This window comes from Lucilia sericata, unplaced genomic scaffold, assembly GCF_015586225.1.
Source record: "Lucilia sericata isolate MDLA Ls3-8-SP2 unplaced genomic scaffold, ASM1558622v1 Contig000199F_arrow, whole genome shotgun sequence".
NCBI lineage: Eukaryota > Metazoa > Arthropoda > Insecta > Diptera > Calliphoridae > Lucilia > Lucilia sericata.
Genome location: NW_023994227.1, coordinates 74,763 through 90,524, shown reverse-complemented (window position 1 = coordinate 90,524; position 15,762 = coordinate 74,763). Strand labels below are relative to the sequence as shown.

The following is a 15,762-nucleotide window of genomic DNA, read 5'->3' as shown; positions in this document are numbered from 1 at the left end:
ACGTTGCACAGTTTAGTTAAAATTTTTGTTTAGGATTATCAAAAATCCTTCATTTAAGATACAGAAATCATAGAAATAGAAATACATAAAATACTAATAAAATAACACTATAATACTAATTACTAAAACTAGAATTACCTTAAATAGTTAAATAAATAATTAAAAAATATATTTAAAAAAAAGTAATTTGTTTTTATATTCACCTTTTAATAAAGTATTGTGATTTTACTTATTTGTTTGTTTAGGTTGTAATTTTTTTTTGTGTTTTATAAAACAATTATTATTAGATAATCGTTAATTTAGACAAATTTTGTTGTTGTTCTTGTTGTGGATTTAAGTTGGTGTTGTGGTTGTTGTTGTTATTATTGTTTTAGTTACAATTTTTACAGTAGAACTTGTATGAATGGCTGACTGTTGTTTGTTGTAATAGAAGTAGAAGATAAAGAGAAATTGTTTTTGTTTTTATTCTATTTCACTTTTTGTTATTGTTGCTTTTATTAGTGGCTTTTTGCAAAATCTACTCTTCGTAACAACAATGAGATAGTTGTAGTCGTTGTTGTTTTTGTTTTTGTACAGAATGATGTTGATGACGACGATGCAGCAGCAGTTGTTTTTGTTTATAAAGTTGTTCTTTTTTATTTATATATATTTTTTTAATAGTATTTTTAAATTAGTTTGTTGTTGTTTTTTTAGTTTTTTATATCTGTTTTTATTGAGATGATAAATAAAGTTACATACACATGCAAACTTTTGTATGATACTAACATATACACACACATATACAATGTATTTTGTAGTTGTTGTTTTTATTTTCTTTCTTTCCTTCTTTTTTGAAAATTGTTGTTTTTTTAAGTGATGAAATTGTTTTATTTCCGTTTTTATTTTAAAAAATAATTCGTTGCTGGAACTGAAGGGAGAAACAATTAATAAATAATGATTTAATTTAATAAATATTTTTGTATCTTATGCAAAATAATTATCTAATAGTATGCACAACTTTAGAAATTTATGATGTTTTCAAAATTATTTAATTGAACTGTTTTTTATTTCATTATTTTATTAGCAACAAAACCTTTCTTTTATTCCATTTATATTCACTTTACTTGTTTTTATGTACTTTTTTATTGCTTTACTTTGATTTTTATTTTTCTTTTGTTATTATGTATTCTTTCTCCGCTCAATACTTTAGGGATTTGAATTTATGAAAACGTATTGTTTAATATAGAGGAATGACGACAACGACGACCGTTCAGTGCCAAAGTTTAGTACGTACTTAACGTAAAAGAAAAATGTTTTTTGCAGTATTATTTTCTTCTTTTCTGTTTTCGTGAAATTGTCAAATTGTAATTTCATGTCATCATGGTTCAATTTCCATTTGGACTTTTTACATACCTCAAGGTGGCATAACAACAACTTTGTTCCAACTGAAAACTTTCTCTGAGCTGCGAAAGTTCTACAAGCAGCAGTGGCTGCTAAAAGCAAGAGAACTTTTCCTTTGGCTCAAATTAGCTCCTAACAGTAATGCTTATGCAGCGAATTTTATGTAAAAGCTCTTAATGGATTTGAACTTAAACTTCTTAGTTTCTAACTAACTACTAACTAACTAACTAACTAACTAACTAACTAACTAACTAACTAACTAACTAACTAACTAACTAACTAACTAACTAACTAACTACTAACTAACTAACTAACTAACTACTAACTAACTAACTAACTACTACTAACTAACTAACTACTAACTAACTACTAACTAACTAACTAACTAACTACTACTAACTACTACTAACTAACTAACTAACTAACTAACTAACTAACTAACTAACTAACTAACTACTAACTAACTAACTAACTAACTAACTAACTAACTAACTAACTAACTAACTAACTACTAACTAACTACTAACTACCTAACTACTAACTAACTACTAACTACTAACTAACTACTAACTAACTAACTAACTAACTAACTAACTAACTAACTAACTACTAACTAACTAACTAACTACTAACTACAACTAACTAACTAACTACTAACTAACTAACTAACTAACTAACTAACTAACTAACACTAACTAACTAACTACAACTAACTAACTAACTAACTAACTAACTAACTACTAACTAACTAACTAACTAACTAACTAACTAACTAACTAACTAACACTACTAACTACTACTAACTACTACTAACTAACTAACTAACTAACTAACTAACTAACTAACTAACTAACTAACTAACTACTAACTACTAACTAACTAACTAACTACTAACTAACTAACTAACTAACTAACTAACTAACTAACTAACTAACTAACTACTACTAACTAACTAACTAACTAACTAACTACTAACTATCTAACTAACTAACTAACTAACTAACTAAAAATATTTAATATCTATTGAAAATGTTCACTAAACGCTTAATCAGCCTTACTTAAATTCCACACAAAGCTCTTCTTACTCTCTTAATTGACGCAAAACTTTAAAAAGAAAATTCCTCTCTCGTTGTATGTAATTTTTTTTAACTACAGAAAGTTTTTGCTGCATTTCCTTAAATAAAAACAGAAGCTTATCTGTCATGTATAACAGAATAGAAATATACTTCAAACACACAAAATAAAAATGATTTATTTAAATTAATCAAAACTTATTATTCATTCACATTTGTTTGCACTTTGCTTTTTTGAACAATACCTATGTTCCTCATTTATTATTCCCTATTCTATATAGTATAGAAAAACCAAAACAAAGTTCCCTAGTGCTTTTAATACTCTGAATGAAACCAGCAGAACTAAAAAGACAAAATGATAATAAAAAGCATAGAAAATAAAGTAGAAAAAAGTATGAATGTGCATAATGTTGTAGAATTATTACTAATTTATGTTTTTCTTTAACAATTTTTAAAGTAAATTCTAACAAAAAGCATAGAAATATGGTAGACAGTAATAGTAAGTAGAGATAAAAGTGTTGCCAGGAGGTTTTTTATAAGAGGTACATATATTTTGATAATGGTTCTAGTTCTTATAAAAATAATTGTACTAATTGAAATTTTTAACAAACACTGAACAAAACGTAATGTTTTAGTAAAAAATTAACAACTTCAATGGCAACACTGAGTGTTAAAACTGGGAGAGTGTGTTTTCATGTGCATTGGTATTTTTCTTTTATTAGGGCAGTAGGTTTTTCCCGACCCGTTAAATATTTTGCTACACACAATATACAAACAGTCATATATCTCTTTGTTATACACAGACAAACATTTGTGTATAAAAATTTATGTTTTTCTTTTTGTTATAAAAATCCAAGAGAAAAGCTTTTGTGAATTTTTGTTGTTGTCGTCTATTTTTTTATGTGATTTGCTGTTGTCAGTTCTTCTATAAATGTGTAAGAGTAGTAGTGGAGAGGCTCGTGTAAAAGCAGGAAAGAAGAAATCTTTTAGTTCCTTTTTTGAAAAATATCGAACAAGACAACAGCAACTACTGTAATAAGAGCGGAAGTAGTCATTTTCTTTTGTTCTTCTCCACAGTCTCATACTGTTTTATTGGCAAAAAGGGATGAAGAAGATGAGATAAAACAAATGTAAATGTGATTATGTAGGTATTTGGGAACAATTTAAACAAGAAAGTACTAAAGATGTAAAACTTTTTTGGTACAATTCACTACAGAAAATCCCTAAAATTTATTTAAAAATTTAGTTTAAGGTACCCTACTTGCAGACTTTTTTAATATTCTATCCAATTGCTTATCCACTTTGTCTATCTTTTTTATTATTGTTTATAATTTCTTTATGTATTCCATTATTTATGCATAATTTTCTGAAAACATCAGCAAATCTTAAGTAAATTGATCTTTGGAAACTTCAAACTGAAAAAGGCAAAAAGAACCACATAAGAACAGAAAGTGTATGAAAGCAGGGAATAGAAAAATTATAAATTAAGAAGAACTAAGACAAAAAGAAATGTACGAAAAATACTTGTGCCATAGAAAACTAAAAGCTAAGGAAAAAGTAACATCAAACAAAAAGCATGCAAGAAGCTTTTTGCGTTGTTGTAATGAAAATTTAGGGGAGAATGAAACAGTGATAGAAAGAGTAAAACAAATTTATCACATTTATAATCAAAAAAAGAGAACAACATTAACAAATACGCTCTTAAATTTAAAACATTGAATAACAATACATTATGTTTATGTAAAAGTATCTTTTCCTAAAGTTTTGTACTCTTTCCGATGCATTTTAAAGCAGAGATAGGACACATCAGGCATGGAAAATTAAGTGCATTAGTACTTTTTCAAGTAATTTTTGATATCAAAATATACCGCAGTACCCCCAGGACATTTTCGGTACTTTTTCCAACTTATATTTTTTGCCAACATAGTAGGCAACAGACCACTGGTTCATAGTCCAGTCTAGTGTCTAGTCTAGTCTACAGTTTTGTATAAAGTCAAATCTTTAGCCTACTCTATTGTCTAGTCTATAGTCTAGTCTAGTCTAGTCTATAGTCTAGTCTATAGTCTAGTCTATAGTCTAGTCTATAGTCTAGTCTATAGTCTAGTCTATAGTCTAGTCTATAGTCTAGTCTATTATAGTCTAGTCTATAGTCTAGTCTATAGTCTAGTCTATAGTCTAGTCTATAGTCTAGTCTATAGTCTAGTCTATAGTCTAGTCTATAGTCTAGTCTATAGTCTAGTCTATAGTCTAGTCTATAGTCTAGTCTATAGTCTAGTCTATAGTCTAGTCTAGTCTAGTCTATAGTCTAGTCTATAGTCTAGTCTATAGTCTAGTCTATAGTCTAGTCTATAGTCTAGTCTATAGTCTAGTCTATAGTCTAGTCTATAGTCTAGTCTATAGTCTAGTCTATAGTCTAGTCTATAGTCTAGTCTATAGTCTAGTCTATAGTCTAGTCTATAGTCTAGTCTATAGTCTAGTCTATAGTCTAGTCTATAGTCTAGTCTATAGTCTAGTCTATAGTCTAGTCTATAGTCTAGTCTATAGTCTAGTCTATAGTCTAGTCTATAGTCTAGTCTATAGTCTAGTCTATAGTCTAGTCTATAGTCTAGTCTATAGTCTAGTCTATAGTCTAGTCTATAGTCTAGTCTATAGTCTAGTCTATAGTCTAGTCTATAGTCTAGTCTAGTCTAGTCTATAGTCTAGTCTATAGTCTAGTCTATAGTCTAGTCTATAGTCTAGTTTATAGTCTAGTCTATAGTCTAGTCTATAGTCTAGTCTATAGTCTAGTCTATAGTCTAGTCTATAGTCTAGTCTATAGTCTAGTCTATAGTCTAGTCTATAGTCTAGTCTATAGTCTAGTCTATAGTCTAGTCTATAGTCTAGTCTATAGTCTAGTCTATAGTCTAGTCTATAGTCTAGTCTATAGTCTAGTCTATAGTCTGATCTTGATCTTCTTAGTTTCCGAGTTATGGGACTTCAAATTTTCAATATGTACCTATTTAATAAACAAAAAAAGTATAGTTATTGAGTACAAACCAGAGATGCACAACCCAGAATAAAAAAATTTTAACAAAGAAAAAGATTGTAGGTACCTATAGTCTAGAATATAGACTAATATAATATCCATACTCTGGATATTTATAAATTGCAGATTTATTATCAAATATTTCTGGTTATGAATTGATTTAGTAAAATGTATCAGCTACCTATTTAAATATATTATTATATACTACATTTTGCATCTCTGTCAACTAAAGCGACATTGTTATATGGAATAAAGTGAGTACAAAATAATTTTACATATTGAAGAATATAGAATGTTGTTGTTATATTATTTGCTGTAGATAGATTTGTTGTATGTATATACATATGTATGTAGATATGTATATAAGTCAGTGTTTTTTCGGATTTTCTTCTACCATCTATATAAGCTCTTTCTCTAACTAAACTCTCTTTAAATTAATGCTGTTTTTGTTGTTGTTGTTGGTGTTGTGCTGCTTTGACACACTTTTGTATGACGTCGTTATAATTGTATGTATTATTTTTCTGTCTGCTTCTTCTTCATCTTTGTATCCACTTTAGAATGAAAAAAAAAAAAAAATGAAGAAGGAAAAAAACAACAAATTGTTTAAAATGAAAACTTTTAACGATTTTGACTGTAAACTAAATAATTAACACTATATTGCTACTAATATTTGTTTTTGTTCTTTTAACAAGAAAATCTAAGAAATTCATTTTTAAACACTTTTATTTTTTTGCAACATAATAATTTTGCACCAAATGCTCCTCGCGTTTAGATAATTTAAACAACTTTTGTTTTTGTTTATTAAACATTTTATGTAACCTGCTGCACTAGATACAATTTTGTATCTCGAACCTATGAACGAAAAAAATCAATTCATAAAATTGTTAAAAAACAACAACAAACAAATTATATACTAATTGTTGTGTTTCTTTTTCTGGTCTTGTCATAAAGATATTTGGCATTGAAATGGGTAAAAAATCGTTATGCTGCTATTAGATTTTTGTTGTAGGTTGGTAGTTTTTTTCTTTTTTTTTATTCAAATAAAATATTTACACAAAATTGCACCAACACACACAAAGCTTAATTTGTTTTTTGATAATTTTATATAAAATATCTTAGAAATATTTCTTTCAACTTTATTAAATCAATTTGTATCTTCAATCTCACTTTAATTTTTTTTTAGGGAAACACCACCGTTTAGTGCGTTGTTTTTTGTTATTGTTGTTTGTTTTCTTAATAGAATGAATGAAAATTTTAACTAGGTTTTTATTTTGTTTTTTTTTTTAATAGTTTTTTGAATGGTGTGTAAACATTTAATACGAACGAACGAATCGCTTCAAGTAATGGCTCGAAAGTGATTCCATCGATATTTCTCTAACGCATACAAAGGCAAACAAACGGGCGGCTGGCAGGCATTATTAATATAAGAAAAAGGCATAGTAGCACAGATTTGTTTTTTTTTTCGTTCTTCTCTTCTTCTTCCAATTGTGACCACATTCCAAAACAGTTTATAAAATAAAAACGGAAAAATCAAACTCTCTTTTGTAAAAGAGAGCTTTTAATCAGAAAATAACTTTACATTAGTGATGCCAGATTCTGGGGAAATTTGTTTTCCTAACATTTACCAAATAAATACAAAATGTTCATTTTAGTTTATTAAATAAAGATCAATGTATTGAGATGAATGTATTGAATTGTAAATCGACATTCATCAGAAAGTGTAGAAAATTTTGTTTTTGCTCTTTAATACTGATTATTGTTTGTTCCAGATCGAAAATATTTTCGTTTTAGCTTTTTAAAGTCTCAGAAATACTTATTAGAAAAGTATTTTTTCAAAAATCAAGCACTTAAAACCCCAGACAATGATGGGCACGTAAATATAGTGTAAAATATAACTTTCTCAAATTACGTATCAAAATTAAGAATTGGATAAATTATTTTTCTGATATCGGCGAAAACTTTAATTACATAGGCCAACAAAATTTCATAAACGTTGAAACTTTAGAGACCAGTACTCGTTTCTGTAATTTTTTCGAATCGAACTTAAAATATATCGTGACCCTATTAAAAAGTGCGAATTCAATTTTGGGCAAAGTGAGTTTTTGATGCAAAAGGATTCCTCAATGCATGATCCACGTCTGGTATAAATTTGAAACCAAAAAAGTAATTTTTGCACTTTTAACAAGAATTTTTGTTAATATGCTATCTCAAAGTTAAATTTTTATTGAAGAAAATAAGTGCTAACTTCCATACAAATTTTACAAAATTTTTTAAAACTTCAAATTTATTTAAAATTTATTTTGTATATTAACAAGATGAACATGCTGAACACAAAACAGGTGGAGATTAATAAATTGAATGCATAGTTTTAAAGATATGATCATTTATATATTTGTATATAAAGCCAGTTTTAGACTTTAAATAATGTTTTTCCGAATAATGTAAAGTTATTTCAGAAATCGTTTATAACACTTAGATCTATAATATTCAATGGTTCCAATTTAGAATTTTGATTATAAAAAAGTCTTTAAATGTGCAAATTATGGAGTATTATTCAAAAAATATTGGTACTTTTTATATTCAAAAACTTTTCATAATTTAAAATATTTGTACTGAGAATAAGGAATAGTAAACAAGCAGATATGCCATGAGTTTTTCTACTTAAATGGTGTAAATGCATCTTATTGGACTTATTGGTTTGACTTATATCCCTTAAAAAAAAAAAAACATTTCATAAAATTATAAAATAACGCATATTATTAGAAGAAATTTTTGATTAAATTATAATACAAACAGTTTATATTCTTCAAAAAGTGACAACAAAAGAAAAACCATAGTTTTCTGGGTATTGATCAAATTAACATTTTACTATCTAGTTGATCAATGTTGAAATGTAATAAAAAATTCTCTATTAAATACCTAACATGTATATAAAACTAATTTCTTAGAAAAAATGCCATATTTTATCACAAAGAATGCTAAATTTTAAGCCAAAAAGAAATAGTGTTGAACAAAAAATTAAAAAAATCCATAGGAATTAGTGAAATAAACAGTTTGCTAACTTGTGAATTTAGCACAGAGCTCTTTAAATTCATTTCTTCGACTTACTTATTTCATTCCAACGAGTAAATTAAAATTTTTCACTGGTACTTTATAGCAACAAGATTATATGAACTATATATTCCCAATTGGAATTTTTGCATATATTGTTGGCACTAAACAGTCATTCGCTTTTAAATACGTCTGGCAACACTTTTTTTCAAATTTATTTCTCTTATTATATTTTTTTGTTTTTGCACTCTCTTCTTATTTTTATTTTTTTATGCGAATAGCTGAAAAAATCCATAAGATGTACTTTACCCGTAGAATTAATTTTATTGCTTAGAATGTATGTATTTTATAATTAATATTTTTTATTTAATCTTGAAAATAATATTCATTTACTTTTTTTACTCCTGCTATTAGTTAATAATAGTTTGTTTTAGTTTTAATTAAATTATTTATTTTTTAAACACTTTATTTGTAACACATTCACTCAAATGTAGAACGAACACTATTAATGAAAACACAACAACCACTTTGTAATGAACATAGTGCTTCTTGCTACACATAGTGTCGCCAGACGTGGGGATTTGTCCCCAAATTGGGGATTTCAAGTTATATTTGGTGACATACATATTTTCGTGGGGAGGGATTTGGAACTTTTCATAAAATTTGGGGATTTTTCACAATTTTTCCGTTATTTGTGAGGATTTTTATTTTTTATTCTAGTCTAATTTTATAATAATTTTAAAATAATAATTTATTTAAAGGTCAACGCTGCAATCAAAGCAAATTCATTTAGACTTGGCTACAAATCTTTAAAAAAAAGTAACGGAAATTATACTTTTCTAAAGCATTAAGCAGCGCTATATCCGAATCTGGCCTCAATGGTTAAACCTTTATTTTAAAGACGATAGATTTGACTTTCAGATGTCATAATAGATCTAATAAGTAATCTTCGCACTGTTATATGGCCAACAACGCGGTTTTCAAACTTCATGACACGATATCTGCAAAACCTGATGTGATGGATAAATTCTGAGGCCAGATTCAGCGCTGGTCAATCCTTTAGAAAAGTATACTTTAGTCGCTCCGTGCCGACAACAACCACTTTGTATATTCTTTGAGTTACAGAAATAATTAAAATCACGACTATACCAATACACTGAGAGAAAAAGGTCGTCAGAAAATTATAATGCACTTCGTTGTGTAAACGGTTAAAGATAAAATTAAGGATATTTATGGATCCTAAATCCTTTAAAAGTACAATAAATAAAGTCTGTACCTATAACAGTCGTTAAGATTGAAATAAACCGGGGAATTTAAAAATACAAAGACAATAATCTGGACTGTAGACTAGGCAATGGCCTGGACTATAGGCTAGACTATAATCTGGACTATTGACTAGACTATAGTCTGAACTATATATTTAACTATAGTCCGAAGAATAGACTAGACTTTAGTCTAGGCTATAAACAGAACTATTGGCTAGACAATAGTCTGGTCTATAGGCTAGACTATAGTCTTGACAATAGACCAATAGAATAATCTAGTCTGGTCTATAGGCTAGACTACAGTCTTGACAATAGACCAATAGAATAGCCTAGTCTGGACTATAGGCTAAACTATAGTCAGGACAATAGACTAAAATAAATGTTAGACATAAACTAAACTATAGTCTGCACAATATAGAAGACTATAGTCTGTACAATAGACAAGACTATAATCTGGACAATAGTCTAGACAATAGTATGAACTGTAGACTACTGTAAAGTCTAGACTATAGTCGAGTTTAAATATAATATTCTAGAGACTGTAGTACAGTTTATGGTCCGGATCGTGTACTATATTCTATTCTGAAGTCTAGAGTTTAATTACAATATTCTAGAGACTTTAGTCCAGTTTATGGTCCCGATCGTGTACTATATATTACTCTGAAGTCTAGAGTCTAAGGTAGATGAAGAAATAGTCTGAAGCTAGAAATACATACATAAATCTCTATCAAATGTCAATTTGGAAACGATTAATAAAATTAGATAATACAAACTTACTAAAATAGCAGCAGGGCAACTAAAGAAATCGGGAAAACTTTTTAATTTTTTTCTCATTTAGTTTTTATTAATTTTTTTAAAGTATGTTGCTAGAAAATGTTCTTTTAACACAATTAATATCATTGAATAATATTAAATAATTAATTTATTTATATTTATTACATTAATTTTACTTAAATTTAACTTAAATTTATCTGTGTGTGATCGATGATCATAGGACTTTTTCAAAAAGCTATTTTGGTTTTGGTGGACACTGGGTAACAGGAAATTATTTTAAGTACAAATAAATTAGCAAGTACAAAATATATAGAAAAGTTAAGAATAAAAGTGAAACGAGGCTACACAATTGTCAACAATTCAGAATTGCAGTACAGATTTTTCAATAAAAGAAATTGTCAAAGATTTTATAAAATAATTATTATATGTCTTAATGGGTACTGGAAAGTTTGAAAAATATTCGAGTTTACTTGTCTTCGATAACATATTTAAATAACCCTCAATATGAAAAAGTACATATGAATGTATTTCGAGTTCTGCAAAAAACTTTCTACAAATACTTTTTGAAAAAGTCACTGGTTCATAGTTATTTATGAGATTTTTTGTTGTATTAATATCACTCATACAATAAATATATATTTCTTTAATAATATTAAATATTTCACTTTAAACAAAGTTAAATACAACAAACAGTCATACGTGCCTTAATTATTAATTAAGAAAAATAAAAATTTGTGTTAGAAAAAGATAAATTGATATATCATAAGAAAGCAAAAAAGTGAAAAAAAAAACACGAAACACTAAAGAAGTAAACAACTGACCCACTTCAAAAACAAATAAAACTAAATAAATTACCACACAATAAAATAAAATCGTCTAGTTAAAAAAAAAAAATATTAAATGAACGAGAAAAACTAAAAACATTTTTGGTATTAAGTAAACTCCAAGTCAATGTAAGTCAGTCAAGATTATTTAAAATAAAGTTAAAAAAGAGAAGAAAAATTTAAATACATAAATTCATTTAAACATAAAGTGATCAACTGTGTCTTTGTAGGATAAATGCCAAAGAATCCATGGGACACAGGGTTATATCTTCATCGATTTTTTGAGAAGACAAACGTTTAAGGAATGTTAAATTCGTTTTATAAACCGCCGAAACATTATGAGAACCCCACTGCAATAAATGATGTAAATTTAACTGGAAATGGAGAAAGGAAATTGATAAATATTAACAACAATATTAAAGCATTTTTAACCCACCTCGCCAGTATTTTGAGCCTGTAGTCCCGAGCATTGCATTAAATTAGTTCGATGTATGATAAGTCCAGTGTTTTGTTGCATATGAGGCTTACGATCTCGGGCTATAGCTGGTATAGCACTGGAGGCTGGCAAATTTCTCATTACCACAATTTCCATATCTTCACCCAAGGCTGTGTGTGAGGAACCAAATTCTGGCAACATTCCCAACCAATCGTTTTCGGTAAATATAAACTTATCAATGGGATCTAATATGGATTTTAAATTGCGGTAAGCGGGTAAAGTTAAAATACCCGAAGGATGATTATCCGCCAATTTTTCACAATTATCAATTCTTTCCAGCAATACACGGAATATGTGTAAAACTGGTTGATTATCTAGAACTCCTTGACCCAAACCACGCTCATCGTCATGAGTTAAACGACGATCTTGCATAATTTCCACTTCACCATCGGCCAAAGAAGAGCCGCCCAAAGGTTGAGCCGATACCACTGTTAAACGTAAAGTATCATCTTCTATATAAATTGCCGAGGGTATGGGATAATAATTGCCTTGCAGAGGAATTTTAGTAAAACGCTGACGCTTAATAAGCTGCAAACTATTAAGATCCGTATAGAAAGTTTCATCATTATGTATACGCGTCTGGAAACGCATAACAATTTCTGTATCATCCATATCGTTGATGTCAATGTTATTGCGTATTTCAGGGGCCTCACCATCTCTTAGTATAGTATGATGAACACCAAAGCTGAGACCCACACTAACCGAAGATTCCAAAGGACCTTTGGTAACTAAAACTACCGGCAGTTGGGGGTTAGTAATCTGGGAAGCAAATCCGTTGGGTAGGAATAGATAGGCACCCGAGTGTTCACCCTTTTGACGTACACCATACTTGAAAAATTGTACCCTCACTGGTGTATGTGCCTCCGATTCTTTTATTTGTATGGATTTCATCATTCCTTCAGCGCTGAAAGCTACTGTGGGTCCGGAACCCACTTTTAGGGAAATTTCTCTATGTTCACCAAATTTCACTTCTTTGGGATAATCACCCAGCTGGGTGGTAATTGGATTTTTAGTTAATATCAGATTGGAGGCAAAGGTTATGTAGCTGAAATGTGAGATGTGCGAAAAAATTCAAAATTTGACTAGACTTTCATAAATATCGTTTTATACTCACTTGGGTTTTATCGTTTCTGGCGTTTCAACCTTCACAACATATGTTGACAATCCCAGCGGTGGTACTTTGGCTTTAAATATCAGTCTATACTTTGTGGTAGATGCTTGCGGTGCTATGGTATTCGTAAGCGTATGCTTATGCCAAGTCCATACCGGACTGATTTGTATATCAACAGGATTGTTATTGAAATCAACAACACTAACATAGGGAGAGGCTACATAAAAATCTACAATATCTTCACGCCATTGCGGTAAAGAATTATGGAATACCAAATGTTTTTGCGGTAATTCTTCACCCAAAATGATGGTGGTGCGGCTATCATCAGGACCTGGCCAGCGTGAATCATCCATAAAGAAGTAATTGAAATTGTTGTCGGCATTGTAAATCTAAACAAAATAAAAATAAATTAATAAAATTCTTTCTTTTAAATAAAGCATAACCTCACCGAAGGTTTTGTTAACAATCTGTAAATTGCCTGCTGCATAACAAATCTACATGATTTTATGGCATCCATCATACGTCTGTTATAATCTTCCACAACATGAGTTTTCGCAGTACCCGTTATACCATCATGATGTTGAAACAATGATAACTGTCTTCTGGCATCCTGTAACATTTCATTAAATTTACTGCTTTCATCCCAATTATCCCAAGAACTTAAGATTTCCGCTGAACGTATGTAGTGCATCAAAACACGATCCATACGTTTGTGATAGGGACGTGAGGTATAATAACCACTCCAATAGTTATCATTACGATCGGCATATGTAAAGAAATCACCACTTAAAGTGGGGAAATCACGTTGTTTTTCTTTTTGTTCCTGATGCACAGCATCGAAATATTCCTGTAGCGTACCGAATTTAGCCTCAACAAAGTATTTTCGCTCGGAATTAATGTGATTAAAGAGATTCTCATAATTGACACGCTGTACCTCCCATTCGGTACTTTGGCTATAGCGAAAATCATCGCCCAGAGGAAATAATACCACGTTAGTGCGATAAAGTTCAGCTTTTTTCTTCCATTGATCGATAATTAGTTCAGCTCTGTAATGGGTTAAAAGATTATTTCGTTTTAGACAACTATTTTCATAATAAACATACCTTTGCGCTACATTGTGATCATCTATAGTTTGTGGTGGTACTCTCCAGGGGCACATAAGACCAAAATTGGGTACACGCTTAAAATCAAATTGACAGCAAATTTTAGGATCTGGTCCACAAGAATGAGGTATATCATAGGAATAAAAAGGCATCATATGAGTAAATAAATCAGTGCTACCAGTGTCATCTGAAAAAGAAATAAATTAAATATTTAGCTTATAATTTTTGTTTTGTTTGTCGTATAGTTTAGCTTACCCCACAATTGTCTCCAGTAGAATTCCAAATTACGCTTTAAAGCCAATTCCTTTTTCACCGAATAGTGTGTTCTTTGTATAAGAGAATTTGTAAAACCAGATTTCTTTAAAATATACGGCATAGATGCACTATGGCCAAAGGGATCAATGGCCCAAGAGCTTGTGGGTGTTACATTTAAATATTTCTTTAACCAATGTTGACCTTCCGTCAATTGCAGTAAAATATTATGCCAATGTGAATTGGCCTCGTCTGGCATAACCCAACCGCCTGTAACAAATTCTAGTTGGCCATTTGCTACCAATCTTATAAGAATATAAGGTTATTATTTAATAAATAGTTAAATTTATTATATCTTGCTTACTTTTTTATTTCCTGTTTATTGGATTCACCGAGATCTTGATAGAATTTGGCAAAATAGGATATCTCTGCCCAAATAAATTTCATTTCAGGATTTTCACGCAAATGTCTTAAAGCATTGGATAGTATGTGTTTAGTTTCATGATCATAATAGTCATCAAATGTTTTGATCCATCCCGGATCATTGTGGGAATGTGGTACCACAAACACTTTAAGTTTATGGTGATCATTGTATTGCAAAGGATCGTATTTTATGTTCCAACCTTGTTTCCAGACACCACCATCAGGATTGTCAAATTTCATTTTGCCATACAAGTCAAGCATCTGAAAAAAGATTTTATATTTAGCTCTTAGAGGTATAAGCAGGAAAGCAGGCTCATTCGATCACAATTTAGATTTGTAGTCATTTCCAAAAAATAGAAGGTAACTTTTAAATATTCTTATAAACTCAAGTTAAACAACGATTTGGTGGAATTTTGAACATAAAAATTCCTATTACAAACACTGTTATAATCGATGAATCTAAAATCATACCTGAATATTTGGTTGTGGCACTTGTTGCGGATCAAAATCACACGTATCATCTTTATTGTCACTTATCATATTCTCTTCAATCTTTAACTCATCTCCCTCTTTGAGTTTAGCCCCTTGCCCAGATTTCTTAAAATGTTCCGTTTGTCTTTGGGGTTTCTCACCCACATTATTAGTTACTAAATTGTTCGTTTCTACCACTTTGGGCAAATCCATTTTTTGTTTTAGCGCTTCAATATTATCGAGATTCATGAAGTTAGGTTTCTTGTTATCTTCGGCCGGTGCCGCATAATTGATTAGGAAATACACCGCCAAGAAAATTGCCACGAAAACGGCACAGAGCACCAGGGCAAAACGCCGACGTATTCTTAACATTATAAAACGCACACTTTTATGGCTGAACTATAACAATTCTATTTAAACTATATTTTAATAATATTCTTATAAAATATAAATATTTTTATACGTGGGAGATTCAAGTTAAAGAAAAATATTGGATTCGTCAGATTCTTTCCAT

The 15,762-nt window shown here is 29.5% G+C and overlaps 1 protein-coding gene and 1 long non-coding RNA gene across 2 annotated transcripts; both read right to left on the bottom strand.

Moving 5' to 3' along the window:
* Window positions 1-412: 412 nt before the first annotated feature.
* Window positions 413-6,980, bottom strand: LOC119601928. The gene is made up of 2 exons (XR_005231281.1): window positions 6,532-6,980; window positions 413-907 (listed from the first exon to the last, which is right to left on the bottom strand). It is a non-coding gene; the product is annotated as an uncharacterized LOC119601928 (long non-coding RNA).
* A 3,666-nt stretch (window positions 6,981-10,646) lies between these two features.
* Window positions 10,647-15,620, bottom strand: LOC119601914 (alpha-mannosidase 2). Its single transcript, XM_037953158.1, has 8 exons — window positions 15,249-15,620; window positions 14,719-15,038; window positions 14,358-14,659; window positions 14,103-14,289; window positions 13,448-14,045; window positions 13,003-13,388; window positions 11,829-12,933; window positions 10,647-11,766 (listed from the first exon to the last, which is right to left on the bottom strand). The coding sequence occupies exons 1-8, from the start codon at window positions 15,618-15,620 to the stop codon at window positions 11,605-11,607; spliced, it is 3,432 nt and encodes a 1,143-aa protein (XP_037809086.1). The 3' UTR covers window positions 10,647-11,604.
* Window positions 15,621-15,762: the final 142 nt, after the last annotated feature.

Excerpts from the sequence above, each read along its gene's own strand:
- LOC119601914 (XM_037953158.1), bottom strand. The coding sequence starts at position 15,620 with ATGTTAAGAATACGTCGGCGTTTTGCCCTGGTGCTCTGTGCCGTTTTC. Across the intron at positions 14,290-14,357 it reads CTACTGGAGACAATTGTGGG|ATGACACTGGTAGCACTGAT; the intron begins GTAAGCTAAACT and ends TTTCTTTTTCAG. Across the intron at positions 14,046-14,102 it reads GATCACAATGTAGCGCAAAG|AGCTGAACTAATTATCGATC; the intron begins GTATGTTTATTA and ends AACCCATTACAG.